A 14,938-nucleotide genomic window follows, 5' to 3' on the forward strand; every position below is an offset into this window, starting at 1 on the left:
TGAAACAGAAAAAATTTCTCACAAAATCTTTTAACTACAAGAAGTGGAATTATCAAGAAAAAAAAAAGAGAAAACTTAAAAATATTTTGACAGAAATATTTTGAAAAATTAAATTAATATGGAAAGAAAATATAATAAAACAGAATCTAAAAAACAAGCAAAATTGAATAAAAAAAAAATATATTCCTTGTTACCTTTTTTGCAAAGTGAATTTTCATAATGTAATGATTAAAAGAGCCGAAAATTGTATCCTATATATATATATGTGTGTGTATATATATATATATATATATAAAGGGGCCGACAAAAATCACGAGATCAAATTGTAGAATACGCTCTTTGCCAGTGGCGTCTTTCTATACAGAACTGACCACTCTGCAAAGAGACGAAGGAGACAGTAATCCGTCCCGAAGAAGCTGATATGCTAATACTGAAGAGAATTCAAGTGAATTCAACATTAGAACGAAACCAAAACGGAACTGTTTCGTCACGAGACCCATTGAGACAAAACAATAATAACAAAAAAAAAAAAAAAAAGTACATGACTATAAATAGAAACAAACGAAAAAAAGAGAGAAAGAAACAAACAAACAAAGCAATCATACTTTCTGAACAGGATTCTGGTGTGGTGTAAGTTCATCTCAATTTTATGTATTTTTTTCTAATTTCCTAGAGTAGATTGGGAAGGGAGGGGGAGTAAAATATTGCGAAAGAGAAGAATTCAGGATATCTCCCCCACTCCACCGCCACAAACACTGCTAGTGTTCCATAGGAAACAGGATATCATGGTTATTTATCCATGTATGTATATAATTATACACACACACACACACACACACACACACACACACACACACACACGAAATTATGTATATCAAGGACAGTACATATATATATATATACATATAGAGAATATACTTTGTAGTTTGTTCGATGCGAGGAAATTCCTGTTACTTTTTTTTTCGGATATCCCCACCACCACCACTGCAAACCATGGTCCTACTCTCAAATGCAAAAATAAAAATGATTTTTCCGCTATACCCACCCCCCACTTCTCTTTTACCTCTTCTTCATTGCCATATAAAATTTACATTTCATCATGAGAAATCTCTCTCTCTCTCTCTCTCTCTCTCTCTCCTCTCTCTCTCTCTCTCTCTCTCTCTCTCTCTATATATATATATATATATATATATATATATATATATATATATATATATATATATATATAATATATTTCTTTTATTTGTTTGAGTCATTTGACTGCAGCCATGCTGGAGCACCGCCTTTTAGTCGAACAAATCGACCCCAGGACTTATTCTTTTTTTAAGCCTAGTACTTATTCTATAGGTCTCTTTTTGCCGAACTGCTAAGTTACGGTGATGTAAACACACCAGCATCACATGTCAAGTGATGTTGGGGGGGATACAAACACAGACACACACACACACACCACACACACACGAAATTATGTATATCAAGGACAGTACATATATATATATATACATATAGAGAATATACTTTGTAGTTTGTTCGATGCGAGGAATTCCTGTTACTTTTTTTTTCGGATATCCCCACCACCACCACCACCACACCACTGCAAACCATGGTCCTACTCTCAAATGCAAAAATAAAAATGATTTTTCCGCTATACCCACCCCCCACTTCTCTTTTACCTCTTCTTCATTGCCATATAAAATTACATTTCATCATGAGAAATCTTTCTCTTTCTCTCTCTCTCTCTCTCTATATATATATATATAATATATATATATATATATATATATATTATATATATATATATATATATAGATATATATATATATAATATATATATATATATATATATTCTTTTATTTGTTTGAGTCATTTGACTGCAGCCATGCTGGAGCACCGCCTTTTAGTCGAACAAATCGACCCCAGGACTTATTCTTTTTTTAAGCCTAGTACTTATTCTATAGGTCTCTTTTTGCCGAACTGCTAAGTTACGGTGATGTAAACACACCAGCATCACATGTCAAGTGATGTTGGGGGGGATACAAACACAGACACACACACACACACACATATATGACGGGCTTCTTTCAGTTTCTGTCTACCAAATCCACTCACAAGGCTTTGGTCGGCCCAAGGTTATAGTAGAAGATACTTGCTTAAAGTGTCATGCAGTGGGACTGAACCTAGTTGGTAAGCAATATAATATATATATATATATATATATAAACACACACTGCTACATACACATACACACACATGTATGTATATGCACATATATATGTATACACACGTGTATGTGTGTGTAAATATGTAGGTTTGGTAGTACACGAAACTATCAGCTTTTGAGTCACTCTGTAATGTCAGCCAATTAGAAGCAAAAAAATTGAATTTATTTATTTGTTTATATTTATTTTGTATTTATTAGTCTATTTCTTTATGCATATCTAAGGGTGGTGTACACAGACATATTTCGCAAACAAACAACTTTGTTAATAAGTGATTAATTACAACCCCTCCCGTTGCAAATTACAGCTTGTGTCACTGGAAAACCAGAGAACAACAACAGCAGTAACAACAACAATAACACTGATGGTGGAAGTGGTGATGCTGCTTGATAACATTCCGAAAGTGGTGGTGGTGGGGGGGGGCGGTGGAGAAAGAACGAAAAACCAAAACAAAACATTTCCCCACTTATCAAGTTCTGACTGCACTCCTCCCGCCTGCTTCAAAAATCCCTGTAGAAAAACACGGAACAGGATGTTTGGTGGGATTATTACAGTGAAAAACATAATTTTAATCATAGAATATGAAATACAAGCACGAGTTGACATTACTGATATTAACAGAACTTTTCCTCTGCCCAGTATGTCAACACTTCTGTTTAAGAACACTTCATTTGTTAGAAATAGCAGCCAAAAATTATCACAAACCATACAGTTGTTTTAAGATTAGATCAATATTTTGAATAAGTGTAATCCTGGATAAACTTTGTCTGAATAAAGAGGGGATGGTCTGATATTTTATTACCCACAAGGGGCCATGAAGAGGGGACAAACAAAACGTGGGACATATAACATGAAAAATGAATGACATGGATTTGTACAAATAAGGATGTGACAGCTACCCTAGCCCCACTCCAGGATGGAAATATTCTTTTCTATTCTAGGCACAAAGCCCGACATTTTGGGGAAGGGGGCCAGTCGATTAGATTGACCCTAGTACACAACTGGTACTTAATTTATCAACCCCAAAAGGATGAAAGGCAAAGTCAAACTTGGGTAAATTTGAACTCAGAACATAAACACAGACGAAAGCATTTCACCCGGCGTGCTAACATTTCTGCCAGCTTGCCACCTTAAGGAGGAGATGGTCATGGCTTGCCACTTTAAGGAGGGGATGGTCATAGGCGCTCAATACCCTCCTGATGAAAAGATGAAAAAAGAAAAGCCTGCTTGACACAGACAGACCTGGATTAAACAACAACTGTTACAAATAAGACTCATGTTCTATAAAGGTACACCCCCACACATACACTCACACACACGATTATGTGGTTGAGAAGTCTTGTTTGTAGCCATGTAATATTTTGGGTTCAGATCCACTGTGAAGCACCTGCAGCAAGTGTCTTTCCACTGGGTTGATTAAAGCTTTGAGAACGATTTCATAGATGGAAACTGAAAAAAGTGGGTTTTGAGTGCACATGTGAGTGTGTATATAAACACAAGCTCTTTTGAGCTTCAGTGTGTGTGTGTGTGTGCTTGTGTCTCCATGTTTTGCCATTTCACACTAGTTCTGAACAAATGCCACTATCATACAAGTGGGGTGGTTTGTTTTCCCTATTCTGTGAAAGCACATGCAGCCATGGGGAAATATTCCTTGCTTGGAAACAGATGAGGTTTGGCAACAGGAAGGGCACCCAGCTGTAGAAAATCCATCTCAATGAATTCCATCTGACCCATGCAAACATGGGAAATTGGACATTAAATGACAACAATAATGATGATATATGATGCTGATCATCATCATTTAACATCCACTCTCCACCGCTGGCATGGGTTGGATGAGTTGACAGGAACTGTGCCAGGCTCCACTGTCTGCTTTGACATGGTTTCTATGGCTGGATGCCCTTCCTGTATATATTGCCATTAGAAATATGTCATAGGACCCTACTGCTATCAGTAAAGCAATTATGCACACACATATATACAACAGGCTTCCACACAGTTTCCATCGACCAAATACACTCACAAGGCATTAGCTAGCTCAAGGCACTTGGAATGCAGTGGGATTGAACCCAGAATACATATTTATATGTGTATGTATATATATACTTTTTTGTGTGTGAGTATATTTATATTTATATATATATATATATATATATATTATATATATATGTAGGCGCGGGCATGGCTGCGTGGTTAGGGAGCTTGCTTCCTAGCTACATGGTTTTGGGTTCAGTCCCATTGCGTGGCACTTTGGGTAGGTGTCTTCCACTATAGCCCCGAGCCGACTGGAGCTTTGTGATTGAATTCGGTAGGTGGAAGTTACTGCCGTGTGTGTATGTGTGAGTATAGCTGCTCAGTGCCTCTCCGAAAGAGAGAGAGGGAGAGGGATATATCTATTTTCTGTGTGTGTGTGTGTGTGTGTTTATATATGTGTGTTGGATAGGGTAAGAGAAAATTAATTGAAATTGGAGAAAGTAGTTGATGAAATACTGGAAGAAATGTTAGCTGCTGCCAGAGAGACAAACAGACAGACAATTCACTACATCGTTCCAAATGTCGCATTATTCCACACCTCTACATTTTTAACCTTTGTGCGCGTGTGCATGCCTGCGCATGTGATTTTTACCACCCACCTAACTTCTTTGCTTCTTTTTTTTTTTTTTTTTTTTAATTTTTTTGAGTTAATCGAGGGAGACTGACTTAAGGAGTTTACTCCATCTGCAAGAAATACTAGCCAAATCTCCCTCATATCACATTCAGAAAGACAATGTTGTCCCGAATTTAAAAAGAAAAAAAATTGGGGATATACACAGGCATGGCTGTGTGGTTGCTTCCCAGCCACATGGTTCCAGGTTCAGTCCCAATGAACACCTTGAGCAAGTGTCTTCTACGATTAGCTTCGGGCTAACCAGAGTCTTGGAAGTGGATTTGAAAACTGACAGAACACTGTCCTGTATGTGTGTGTGTGTGTGTGTGTATTGTTCCCCACTGCTTGACAACCAGTGTTGGTGTGTTTACGTCCCAGTAACTTAGTGATTCAGCAAAAAAAGGGACTGATAAAATAAGTACCAGGCTTCAAAAAAAAAAAAAAAAATTACTGGGGTCAATTCATTTGTCAAAAAATTCTTCAAGATGGTGCCCCAGCATGGCAGTAGTCTAATGATTGGAAGGAGTAGAAAGGTAAGAAGATAGAAGCAACTGGAATGTCTTGATCATAGGCCTACTCAATCAGAACTGACCTGGGGTTATATAGATGACCACTCAGTTCAAAGTCTCTCTTGACTAGAAATGGCCTGAACTCTTTGCAAGAACACCCTCCCTGTACATAACTCATGTCCCCCTACATGGCCTTGCTTTTGCTTTTTGAGCCAAAAAATTAACTTAACTTAACAACAGCCACAACAACATCAGCAACAACAACAGCAGATTGCTTATTTATATTTATTTGTTTAATAGAAAGAGTTTATCTTTCTAATTGTAGCAAGGGAGTCACATGGACCTGTGAATTAAGGTCTTCAACTGGGTCCCTGACAAATGAAATACTAACAATCACTAACACTGAAACTAGCTTTGTTACATCATCATCATCATTTAACGTCTGTTTTCCATGCTAGCATGGGTAGGACGGTTCAACTGGGGTCTGGGAAGCCAGGAGGCTGCACCAGGCTCCAGTTTTATACTTCGTTACCTTACATTAATAATGGTTTCAAATTTTGGCACAAGGCCAGCAATTTTTTGAGGAGGAGTGCTAAGCACTTACCCAGCATGCTAACGATTCTATCTGCTTGTTGCCTTCTCTCATTATTATTATTATTATTATTTAAACTTACATATTGAACTGTTATTTCCGTAATGATAACTAAACATTGAAACTGTAACAAACTATTATTTTACTATCACTAATGTTGAATCTGTAGCTTTATGATTATCAATATTAATCTTATTAAGTCTTAAATAATGAAATATTCACTAATGACCACTGTTTCATAAGCAAAACAAATATAGACATGATGGACTTGGCTGGAAGCCTTTGAGCATGTATCTGCTTAATCAGGGCTGATCTGTATTAACACCAAACAGCAACACTATATTTGCTTTAACATTGAGCTGCATCTGTTTGCTGTTACTTATGATGGTACCACAATGGTATCTGCTCAAGCCGATTCTACGAACACTCCTATCTAAGTCCTTTCTATGCATCTATCTTACTGCTTGCTTCACACCAATACTGTGTGTGTGTGTGTGTGTGTGTCTGAGACTATCTACCAATCCTTCTCACCCAGAGTCATTTATCTCCTTATAAACCCTCTTCCAACCTCTACCTTCCACTAATTAAATAAACTGTACTAACCTTGTTACACAGCCCATAAAAGTCTTGAGAAAAAAAAAAAAAGCTGTGGTCACTGCCCACTCCCTCAAACTACAAAACTTTTTAAAAAATATTTAGCAGTAATTAAAGACAGGAATTTGGCAGATGGTTGAAATGTTTGGATAGGATTCTTGACAATTTAGTCTAGTTTTTCTTCTATCTCATGGTTCTATATTCAAACAGTGTCAAGATCAAACAAGGTTTGCATTTTGAGCCAAGAAAACGGAAACAAGAAACAAACAACATGACACGGAATTTTAGTTGTTGGCAAATGAACGATGGAACCAGATTTCATTTCAAAGTTGGCACAGACATCTCGATATATTCTTTAAACTTTCCCCTTCTCCAGAAAAATATTAAACTTTATGACAATAGAAGGAAGCAATGGAAGTACCATTTTAGTGAGATTCCAAGAAAGAGCTGATTCTAAGATGCACTGAAAGACAGATATTTGTGTGAGAGTGAGGATGAAAAAAATGGTGCTAATGCTTGAGAATATAACCCAGAGAAATAACACAACTCACGTATTATACCACTGTAGTTAGTCATGATATCAAATATAACACAGTAAGATATTATGCTTAGCTATCATGCCATCATAGTCACATAGGATATCATATAACACAGTGAGATGAAGTCAGTTATTTAGCTGCTATAAAATAACCTAGAATTATGTGTAATACAGTGAAAGTCTGTTTGCTGGACTCAAATCCTTTTTAAACATTACTTGTTACTTTCTGTTGATAAATGACATCACTGTTGTGTTATACATTTATAGTTTGTTTACTTTTGTAAGGCTTATATGATACTTTTCTTGCCGCTGATGTATCTGTCTACTCTATAATATCATATATAACAAAGTGAGATAAACTTAGCTAAGGTGTTACTGTAATCACCTATAACAATATATATAAAGTAAAATGTGAGATAAAGTTCTTTAATAATATATATAACACAGTGAGATAACATTGTTAACTATCTTGTTACTATTGCTATCTATATCACAAACAACACGGTAAAATAAATCTCTTTATAATGTAATACATATATAACACAGCGAGATAATGAAGATCATTACATGTCATGTATAACTCAGTGAGGTATCAAAGTTACCTCACTGTGTTATATCTAAGCAACATAGATTATAATATCGTCATATGTAATAGTGAGATAACAAAGTTAGCCATCATGCCACTGTAGTTATCTCTAAGATCATATACAACAAAGTCATTCTAATCCCCTGAAATATCTTGTAAAACAGATCAAGATTCTTTAATCTGAGGAGAACTGAAGCACCATTTGGTCCTTTGTTTTATAAAACTTTCTTTGGTCTTTGATGTGTGTGTGTGTGTGTGTGTGCATAATCTCTGCAGAATGAAACTGCATGGAACATTTTTGTAAGTGGAAAGTAAAATTTAAAGACAGAGAGAACAGTTGAGGTATATATATATATATATATATAATATATATATATATATAATATATATATATATAGAGAGAGAGAGAGAGAGAGAGAGAGAGGAGAGAGAGAGAGAGAGAGAGAGAGAGAGAGGAGCGATAAAGAGAGAGATGGGGGTGAGAAAGACAGAGGGAGAGAGAAGCAGGATAAACACACAAAAAACATAATAAACAGAGATATATATAGACACATACACACACACACACACACACACACACACACACACACAGAAAAATAATTAAAATTATAAACAAATATATATAAAGAAAAAAAAACTATAAAGAAAATAAGAGAAAATAATGAATAAAATAATAAAATTCTCTTTCTTTCTCTCTAAATAGATAAAGAAAAACAAAAAGGAAGATAAGGGAGGAGTGAAAAAAAGAAACAACAAACAAAAGAAACCAAAGACATCATGAAAAGAGTAGATTCTTGAACATTTGTGCTGTTCCAAATGTAAAGGTCAACCAGTGGAAGAATGGTTTACCCACCTGTAACAAGAGCAGACTAGAAGCTTTGCCATCCACCTACCCATCTACCCCAGTGAGATCAGCTAAACAGGCAGCATCAGATCCTGTAACCAAGGGATACAGCAAGCAGGCAGTGAAATTCTATTTCCAAGATAAGCAGGTTTCTAATTCTGATAAATGCTGTTGAGCAATGCTCCACACACACACACATATATATGTATGTATGTATGTATATGTGTTTGTGTGAATGTATGTATGTATGTGTGTGTGTGTATATATATATATAATATATATCTACATACACACACACACATATGAACACACGTGTGTGTGTGTGTGTGTTTGAAATAAAACTGGCTTCAAACAAACTGCTATACAGTTATAGAGATAGATGGCTATGAGAGAATGTGGAAGTTAGACTGACATATATGGAGAGATATATAGACATCAGCAGAAATAGATGTAAGATGGTAAGACAGGTATAAATGAGACAGATCGACAGATAGATAGATAGACAGATCGACAGATAGATAGACAACAGATCAATAGCTAGATAGACAGACAGATCGATAGAAAGATGATAGACTGAAAGATAGACAGATCGATAGATAGACAGATTAATAAATAGACAGATTGACCGATAGGCAGATCAATAGATAGATAGGCAGATCGATAGATAGATGATAGACTGAAAGATAGACAGATCAATAGATAGATTAATAAATAGACAGATTGACCGATAGACAGATCAATAGATAGGCAGATCGATAGATAGATCGACAAAAAGACAGATAGATACACAGATTGATCGATCAACAGACAGATAGATAGGCAGACCAATAGACAGACAGACAAATAAACAGACAGACAGACAGACCAATAGACAGACAGACAAATAAACAGACAGACAGACAGACCAATAGAGATAGATAGATAGATAGATAGATAGATAGATAGATAGATAGACAGACAACTGATAGACAAATAGATAGATAGACAGACTGATAGATAGACAGAAAGACCGACAGATAGATAGACAGACAGAGTGAGAGATAAACAAAGGTGGATAGATAGATAAAGATAGACAGGCAGAGCAATAAACAAAGAAAACGCAGACGTAATATTCTGTCTGTTTTATGTAGTTTATTTTATCTCAGCAATATTTAAGAGTGGAATTGGGAATTTGAGGGAGAGGAAAAGGGGTCTAATGTATTTTATGTAGGCAAGTTTTTCTGATAAATACATGAACTGAAAGATGAAGGAGACACCAATATGATAAACAAACACAATAGCACTGCCACCATCACCAGCTTTGTCGATGTCAGGTTGATATTTGTTTGTCCAAGCTGGTCTTAGTTTTAGACAACAACGAAAATGGTAACTTAGGATTTGGCCATTATTGGACCTAGCCATATTTAACAGCACTAGCTGGAACAGTTGTGTTTTTGGACATCACAGCCAGCTTGAGTTGGGAGTTGTTGCTGTTGGCTGATAAATATTCAGATCTTAGTTGTTTGTCTGGTATTTCTTGGAAGAATTATTCAGGGAGGATAATGTTGAATAAAGAAGGACCATGATGTGAGCTCAATTAGTGAATGCGTGTGTGTATGTATGTGTGAGTGGGGAGCTTTGACTTGGGGATGGGGGCTAAATTTGAGGGATTTGTAAACTTAATACCAGCAGAATTTAGTCAATGTTAAGGGAGTATTTTCTGCATGTAGGAGCAGGAGTGGCTCTGTAGTAAGAAGTTTGCTTTTCAACCACATGGTTCTGGGTTCAGTCACACAATGTGGCATGTTCAGCAAGTGTCTTCCACTATGGCCTTGAGCCAACCAAAGCCTTGTGAATGGATTTAGTAGATGGAAACTGAAAGAAGTCCGCCATGTATATATATATATACTGTTGTCAGATTATTATTATTATTATTATTATCATCATCATCATTAGCCTGGGCAAAGTTCAGAGAGCTCTTACCTCTGCTGGTGACAAAGGGCCTCTCGCTCAGAGTAAAAGGTAGACTGTATGACGCATGCGTATGAACAGCCATGCTACATGGCAGTGAAACATGGACTGTGACTGCTGAGGATATGCATATGCTTGCGAGGAATGAAGCTAGTATGATCTGATGGATGTGTTATGTCAGTGTGCATACTTGACAGAGTGTAAGTACCTTGAGAGAAAAGTTGGAAGCATCAGATGTGGTGTGCAAGAGAGATGACTGTGCTGGTATAGTCATGTGGTAAGAATAGATGAGGATAGCTGTGTGAAAAAGTGCCACACCCTTGCGGTTGAGGGAACCTGTAGAAGAGGTAGACCCAGGAAGACCTGGGATGAGGTGGTGAAGCACAACCTTTGAACATTAGGCCTCACTGAGGCAATGACTAGTGACTGAGACCTTTGGAAATATGCTGTGAGAAGACCTGGCAAACCAAGTGAGACCATAACCCATGGCCTATGCCAGGTGTGTAACCAGCCCACTTATGTGTACCTTTCCTTCATTGGACACTAAACTCTGCTTGCGAAGACCTGTTGAGGCAAGTGAAATTGAAATCAAATCAAATTCGATGACTGGCTTTCGTGCCAGTTGAGTGCTAAGAGCACCATCTAAGTGTGATTGCAGGCAGAGCAGCAAACTGGCTTCCGTGTTGGTGGCACGTAAAAAGCACCATTCGAATGTGATCATTACCAGTGTCGCTTTACTGGCACTTAGGTCGGTGGCACGTGAAAAACATTCGAGTGAGGTTGTTGCCATTGTCGCTGGACTGGCTCCTGTGCAGGTGGCAAGTAAAAACCACCACTTAAGTGTGGCCGTTGCCAGTACTGCCTGATTGGCCCTCATGCCAGTGGCACGTAAAAGCACCCACTATACTCTTGGAATGGTTGGCGTTAGGAAGGGCATGCAGATAAGATTGGAGCCTGATGCCAAAATATTCTACCTGCTTTATGTTCAAACTGGCCAGGTCTTGCTTCTCACACATGTCCTACAATGTCATTCTAAAATTAAACACTCACATCATCAAAATCCTGAAGCTATGAGAGAATCCCGGATTAACTCAAAACACTGAATAAACAAGCATTACATTTGACAGAATAATCTGAATGGTGAAGGGTTAAAACACACAGCATTCATTTTTAGTTTTAAAAGATGCAAAATCCACCAACATTATTATTAATTTCATTTTGGAATAATTGAGTATTTCCTCAGTAAACCCAAGTCCTTGATTGATAACAGGTTCAATACCCAGCTGGAACCATGTCATATGTATCTAAATTTCTTGAGCAAAGGCATAAATGTTACATCACATCACACCCTCCCGTTACATAGCAGAGGTTTCATAACTGTAAACAAAAAAAAAAAAAAAAGAAAATCAATATTGTTATTCAATGGAAATCCAGCTGAAAACAAGTTTTGTCTTTTTGTATCATTTTTCTTCGTTTCTCTCCAGATTTCTTGCCATTTCTTATGAGAAAATCATTAAAATCAAAAATAAAAATAAAACTTTTCAGAATTTCAGATTCAGTTTTTCACTTTCCAACTATAAGACTGCCCTACCCTCCACCCCAACCAAAAAGCAGGAAATCAAATGAAGCATATAGGGAAAAAAAAAAAAAAAAAACCTAATCCAGGGCATGTGTACTGGTGGGAGGTGAACCATTCATGTGGTGTATGGGAGATGAAGTAAATTCAACCACCCATGTGGAGTACACGGAGTTAAACTAATTTAACCCTTTCCCCATGTCGTGTGTATGAGGTTGAATTAATCCACCCACCCCATCGTTAAATTACTTTAACCACCCATATGGGTTATTTGAGGGTAAACTAATTCTCCCACCTCAACCACCACCACCACCATGTAGGGGTGTGTGAAGTTCAACAAATTTAATCATCGATGAAGGTTGTGTTTCTTGTTATTGTTTTTGTTAGTTTTGCAGTTTTTGTTGCGAAAAGTCAAAACAAAATTAAATCACTTATGTGAAGAGAAGTTAATGAAACAGGTGGGTTTATTCAATTTAAATGTGTGTGTGTGTATACATACAAATACATGCACATGTATATACACACATATATACATACATACATTGATATACATGCATACACTCACACATATACACACACAGATATATATATATATATATATATATATATATAGACATACACACACGTGTGCATGCATATGTGTATTGCACAATCAATCAATAACATTAGATTATCGATTCTAATCTTTACATGAAGATGGAAGAAACTCGCAAAACATCAGTCTAAACAGTGAATGAGACAATCAGCTTCTTATAGCATCACATGACCAACTCCTCAATACAATCGGCCCCTAAATCTTCCTTGGAATCAAATGCTTTAACATTTTACACATACAATATTCTGACTCCACGTTCCAAGTTCTCAATGCTTCGTTTCCTCTTTCTGTCTGTATTCCAGAACATAAAACCATCATTTTAACTCTTTTGTTACCATATTTTGTTCTTCTGATGAATTCTACTGCTTTTGTTTCAATTAATTTTGAAAATGTTGAAGAATTTAGTAAAATAATTTTGCTGTTATCAATCTGACATTTGGAACATACAATCAGTATAAAAAGATTTAATGTAGATATTTTAAACAGCAAGTTTGTACCATAGACCAAGAACAGTCTCAGATGGATTGGTGTCAAATGGCTTAGTTTAGTTTTTTTAGTTTGTTCCTTCTCGAGCCATGCCTGGCTCATAAGGGCCAGTTTCCTGGTTTCTTGGCATATAGGTTCCCCACCTGGACGGGACGCTGGTCCATCGCAGGGGAGCTGCAAGATGCAGGAGGAAAGAGTGAGAGAAAGTTGTGGCGAAAGAGTCAGCAGAAGTTTCGCTATTACCTTCTGCCGGAGCCGCGTGGAGCTTAGGTGTTTCGCTCATAAACACACACATCGCCCGGTCTGAGATTCGAACCCGCGATCCCTCGACCGCGAGTCCGCTGCTCTAACCACTAGGCCATGTGCCTCCACGTCAAATGGTTTACATTTGCTCTAATCCTGGAATAGTTTTTATTTTTGTATGTCATGTAATAAAAGTTAAACCAGAGCTGCTTGGTTTGAGGGTGAAACAATCCAAGGAACATACAAAATAAGCACAAAGTTTGTACTGAAATCAAATGACCAACAAAAATACAAGATCACAGCTCATTTGATTAATTAAAAAAAATTTTTTTACTGACTCTGGATGAAGGGAAAGTGCCACTGGACTTTCCAATTACGAGTGTTTCTCAGTGACATGAATTTTTAGAGAATAAGAATTTGTGATATTCATGACTTTTGAAGTCATGAATATATTAATATTAGGCAAGCATATAGGTTAGATGTCCAGTTTCTTCCCTCCCTCCTGGTATTCTTGAAGGACCAGAGACATAGGCACTGCCTTCCCACCTGACTAAAAGATTAAAAAAAAAAATATCAAACATAGGCACAGGCATGGCTGTATGTTAAGAAGTTAGCTTTCCAACCACATGGTTCCTGGTTCAGTCCCACTATGTGTCACCTTGGGCAAGTACCTTTTACTAGAGCTGCAGGCTGGCTAAAGCCTTGAGGGTACTTAATAAAACTAGGCGGCAAGCTGGCAGAAACGTTAGCACGCCGGGCGAAATGCTTAGCAGTATTTTGTCTGCCGCTACGTTCTGAGTTCAAATTCCGCTGAGGTTGACTTTGTCTTTCATCCTTTCGGGGTCGACAAATTAAGTACCAGTTACGCACTGGGGTCGATATAATCGACTTAATCCGTTTGTCTGTCCTTGTTTGTCCTCTCTGTGTTTAGTCCCTTGTGGGTAGTAAAGAAATAGGTACTTAATAGATGGAAACTGAAAGTAGCCCATGATATGTATATATTTATATATATAAATGTGTGCATGTGTCCACCATTTGACAACTGGTGTAGGCAGGTTTACATCCTAGTAACTTACCAGTTCAACAAAAAAAGGCCAATAGAATAAATACCATGCTTAAAAAAAGAAAAAAGAAAACAAAAGTCCTGGGAGTGATCCATTCCACTAAAAGTTCTTCAAGGCAGTGCCCCAGCATGGCCACAGTCAAACGACCAGAATAGATAAAAGATAAAAAGATGACATAAAATGTGTGATTGGTGTTAGTCCTCTTCAAACACTGCTGGAATTTAAGGAAGCATGTAATATCAAGTTTCCACAGTGGTGACGAAAATGGGAAATTGTGAAGTTTATGTTATTTCCCAGAAAGTAATATAATATGATGAAATAAAACTATTTCGAGCAAGATTTTTGATCTAACGATTCAAATGAAAAATAGGAAGAAAATTAATTAGAAATTCATTTGATAAGAACAAATGCACATACACACACATATACAAGATATATATATATATATATATATATAAAGTGAACTAAAGCTGAAATAAAGCATCATCTATTATT

The 14,938-nt window shown here is 36.9% G+C and overlaps 1 protein-coding gene across 4 annotated transcripts in view; it reads right to left on the minus strand.

The window, feature by feature from the left end:
* LOC115219752 (ral guanine nucleotide dissociation stimulator) overlaps nucleotides 1-14,938 on the minus strand; it is a 143,989-nt gene that overhangs the window by 61,934 nt on the left and 67,117 nt on the right. Inside the window, exon 1 of one of the 4 annotated variants that reach the window (XM_036509669.1) lies at nucleotides 195-401. The exons of the other annotated variants lie outside the window; for them this stretch is intronic. Coding sequence (XP_036365562.1) covers nucleotides 195-218 — 24 coding nt within the window. The 5' untranslated portion in view covers nucleotides 219-401. Of the gene's footprint in view, nucleotides 1-194; nucleotides 402-14,938 lie in introns of those variants that run through there. 4 annotated transcript variants of the gene reach the window in all.

This window comes from Octopus sinensis, linkage group LG15 (assembly GCF_006345805.1).
Source record: "Octopus sinensis linkage group LG15, ASM634580v1, whole genome shotgun sequence".
Lineage (NCBI taxonomy): Eukaryota > Metazoa > Mollusca > Cephalopoda > Octopoda > Octopodidae > Octopus > Octopus sinensis.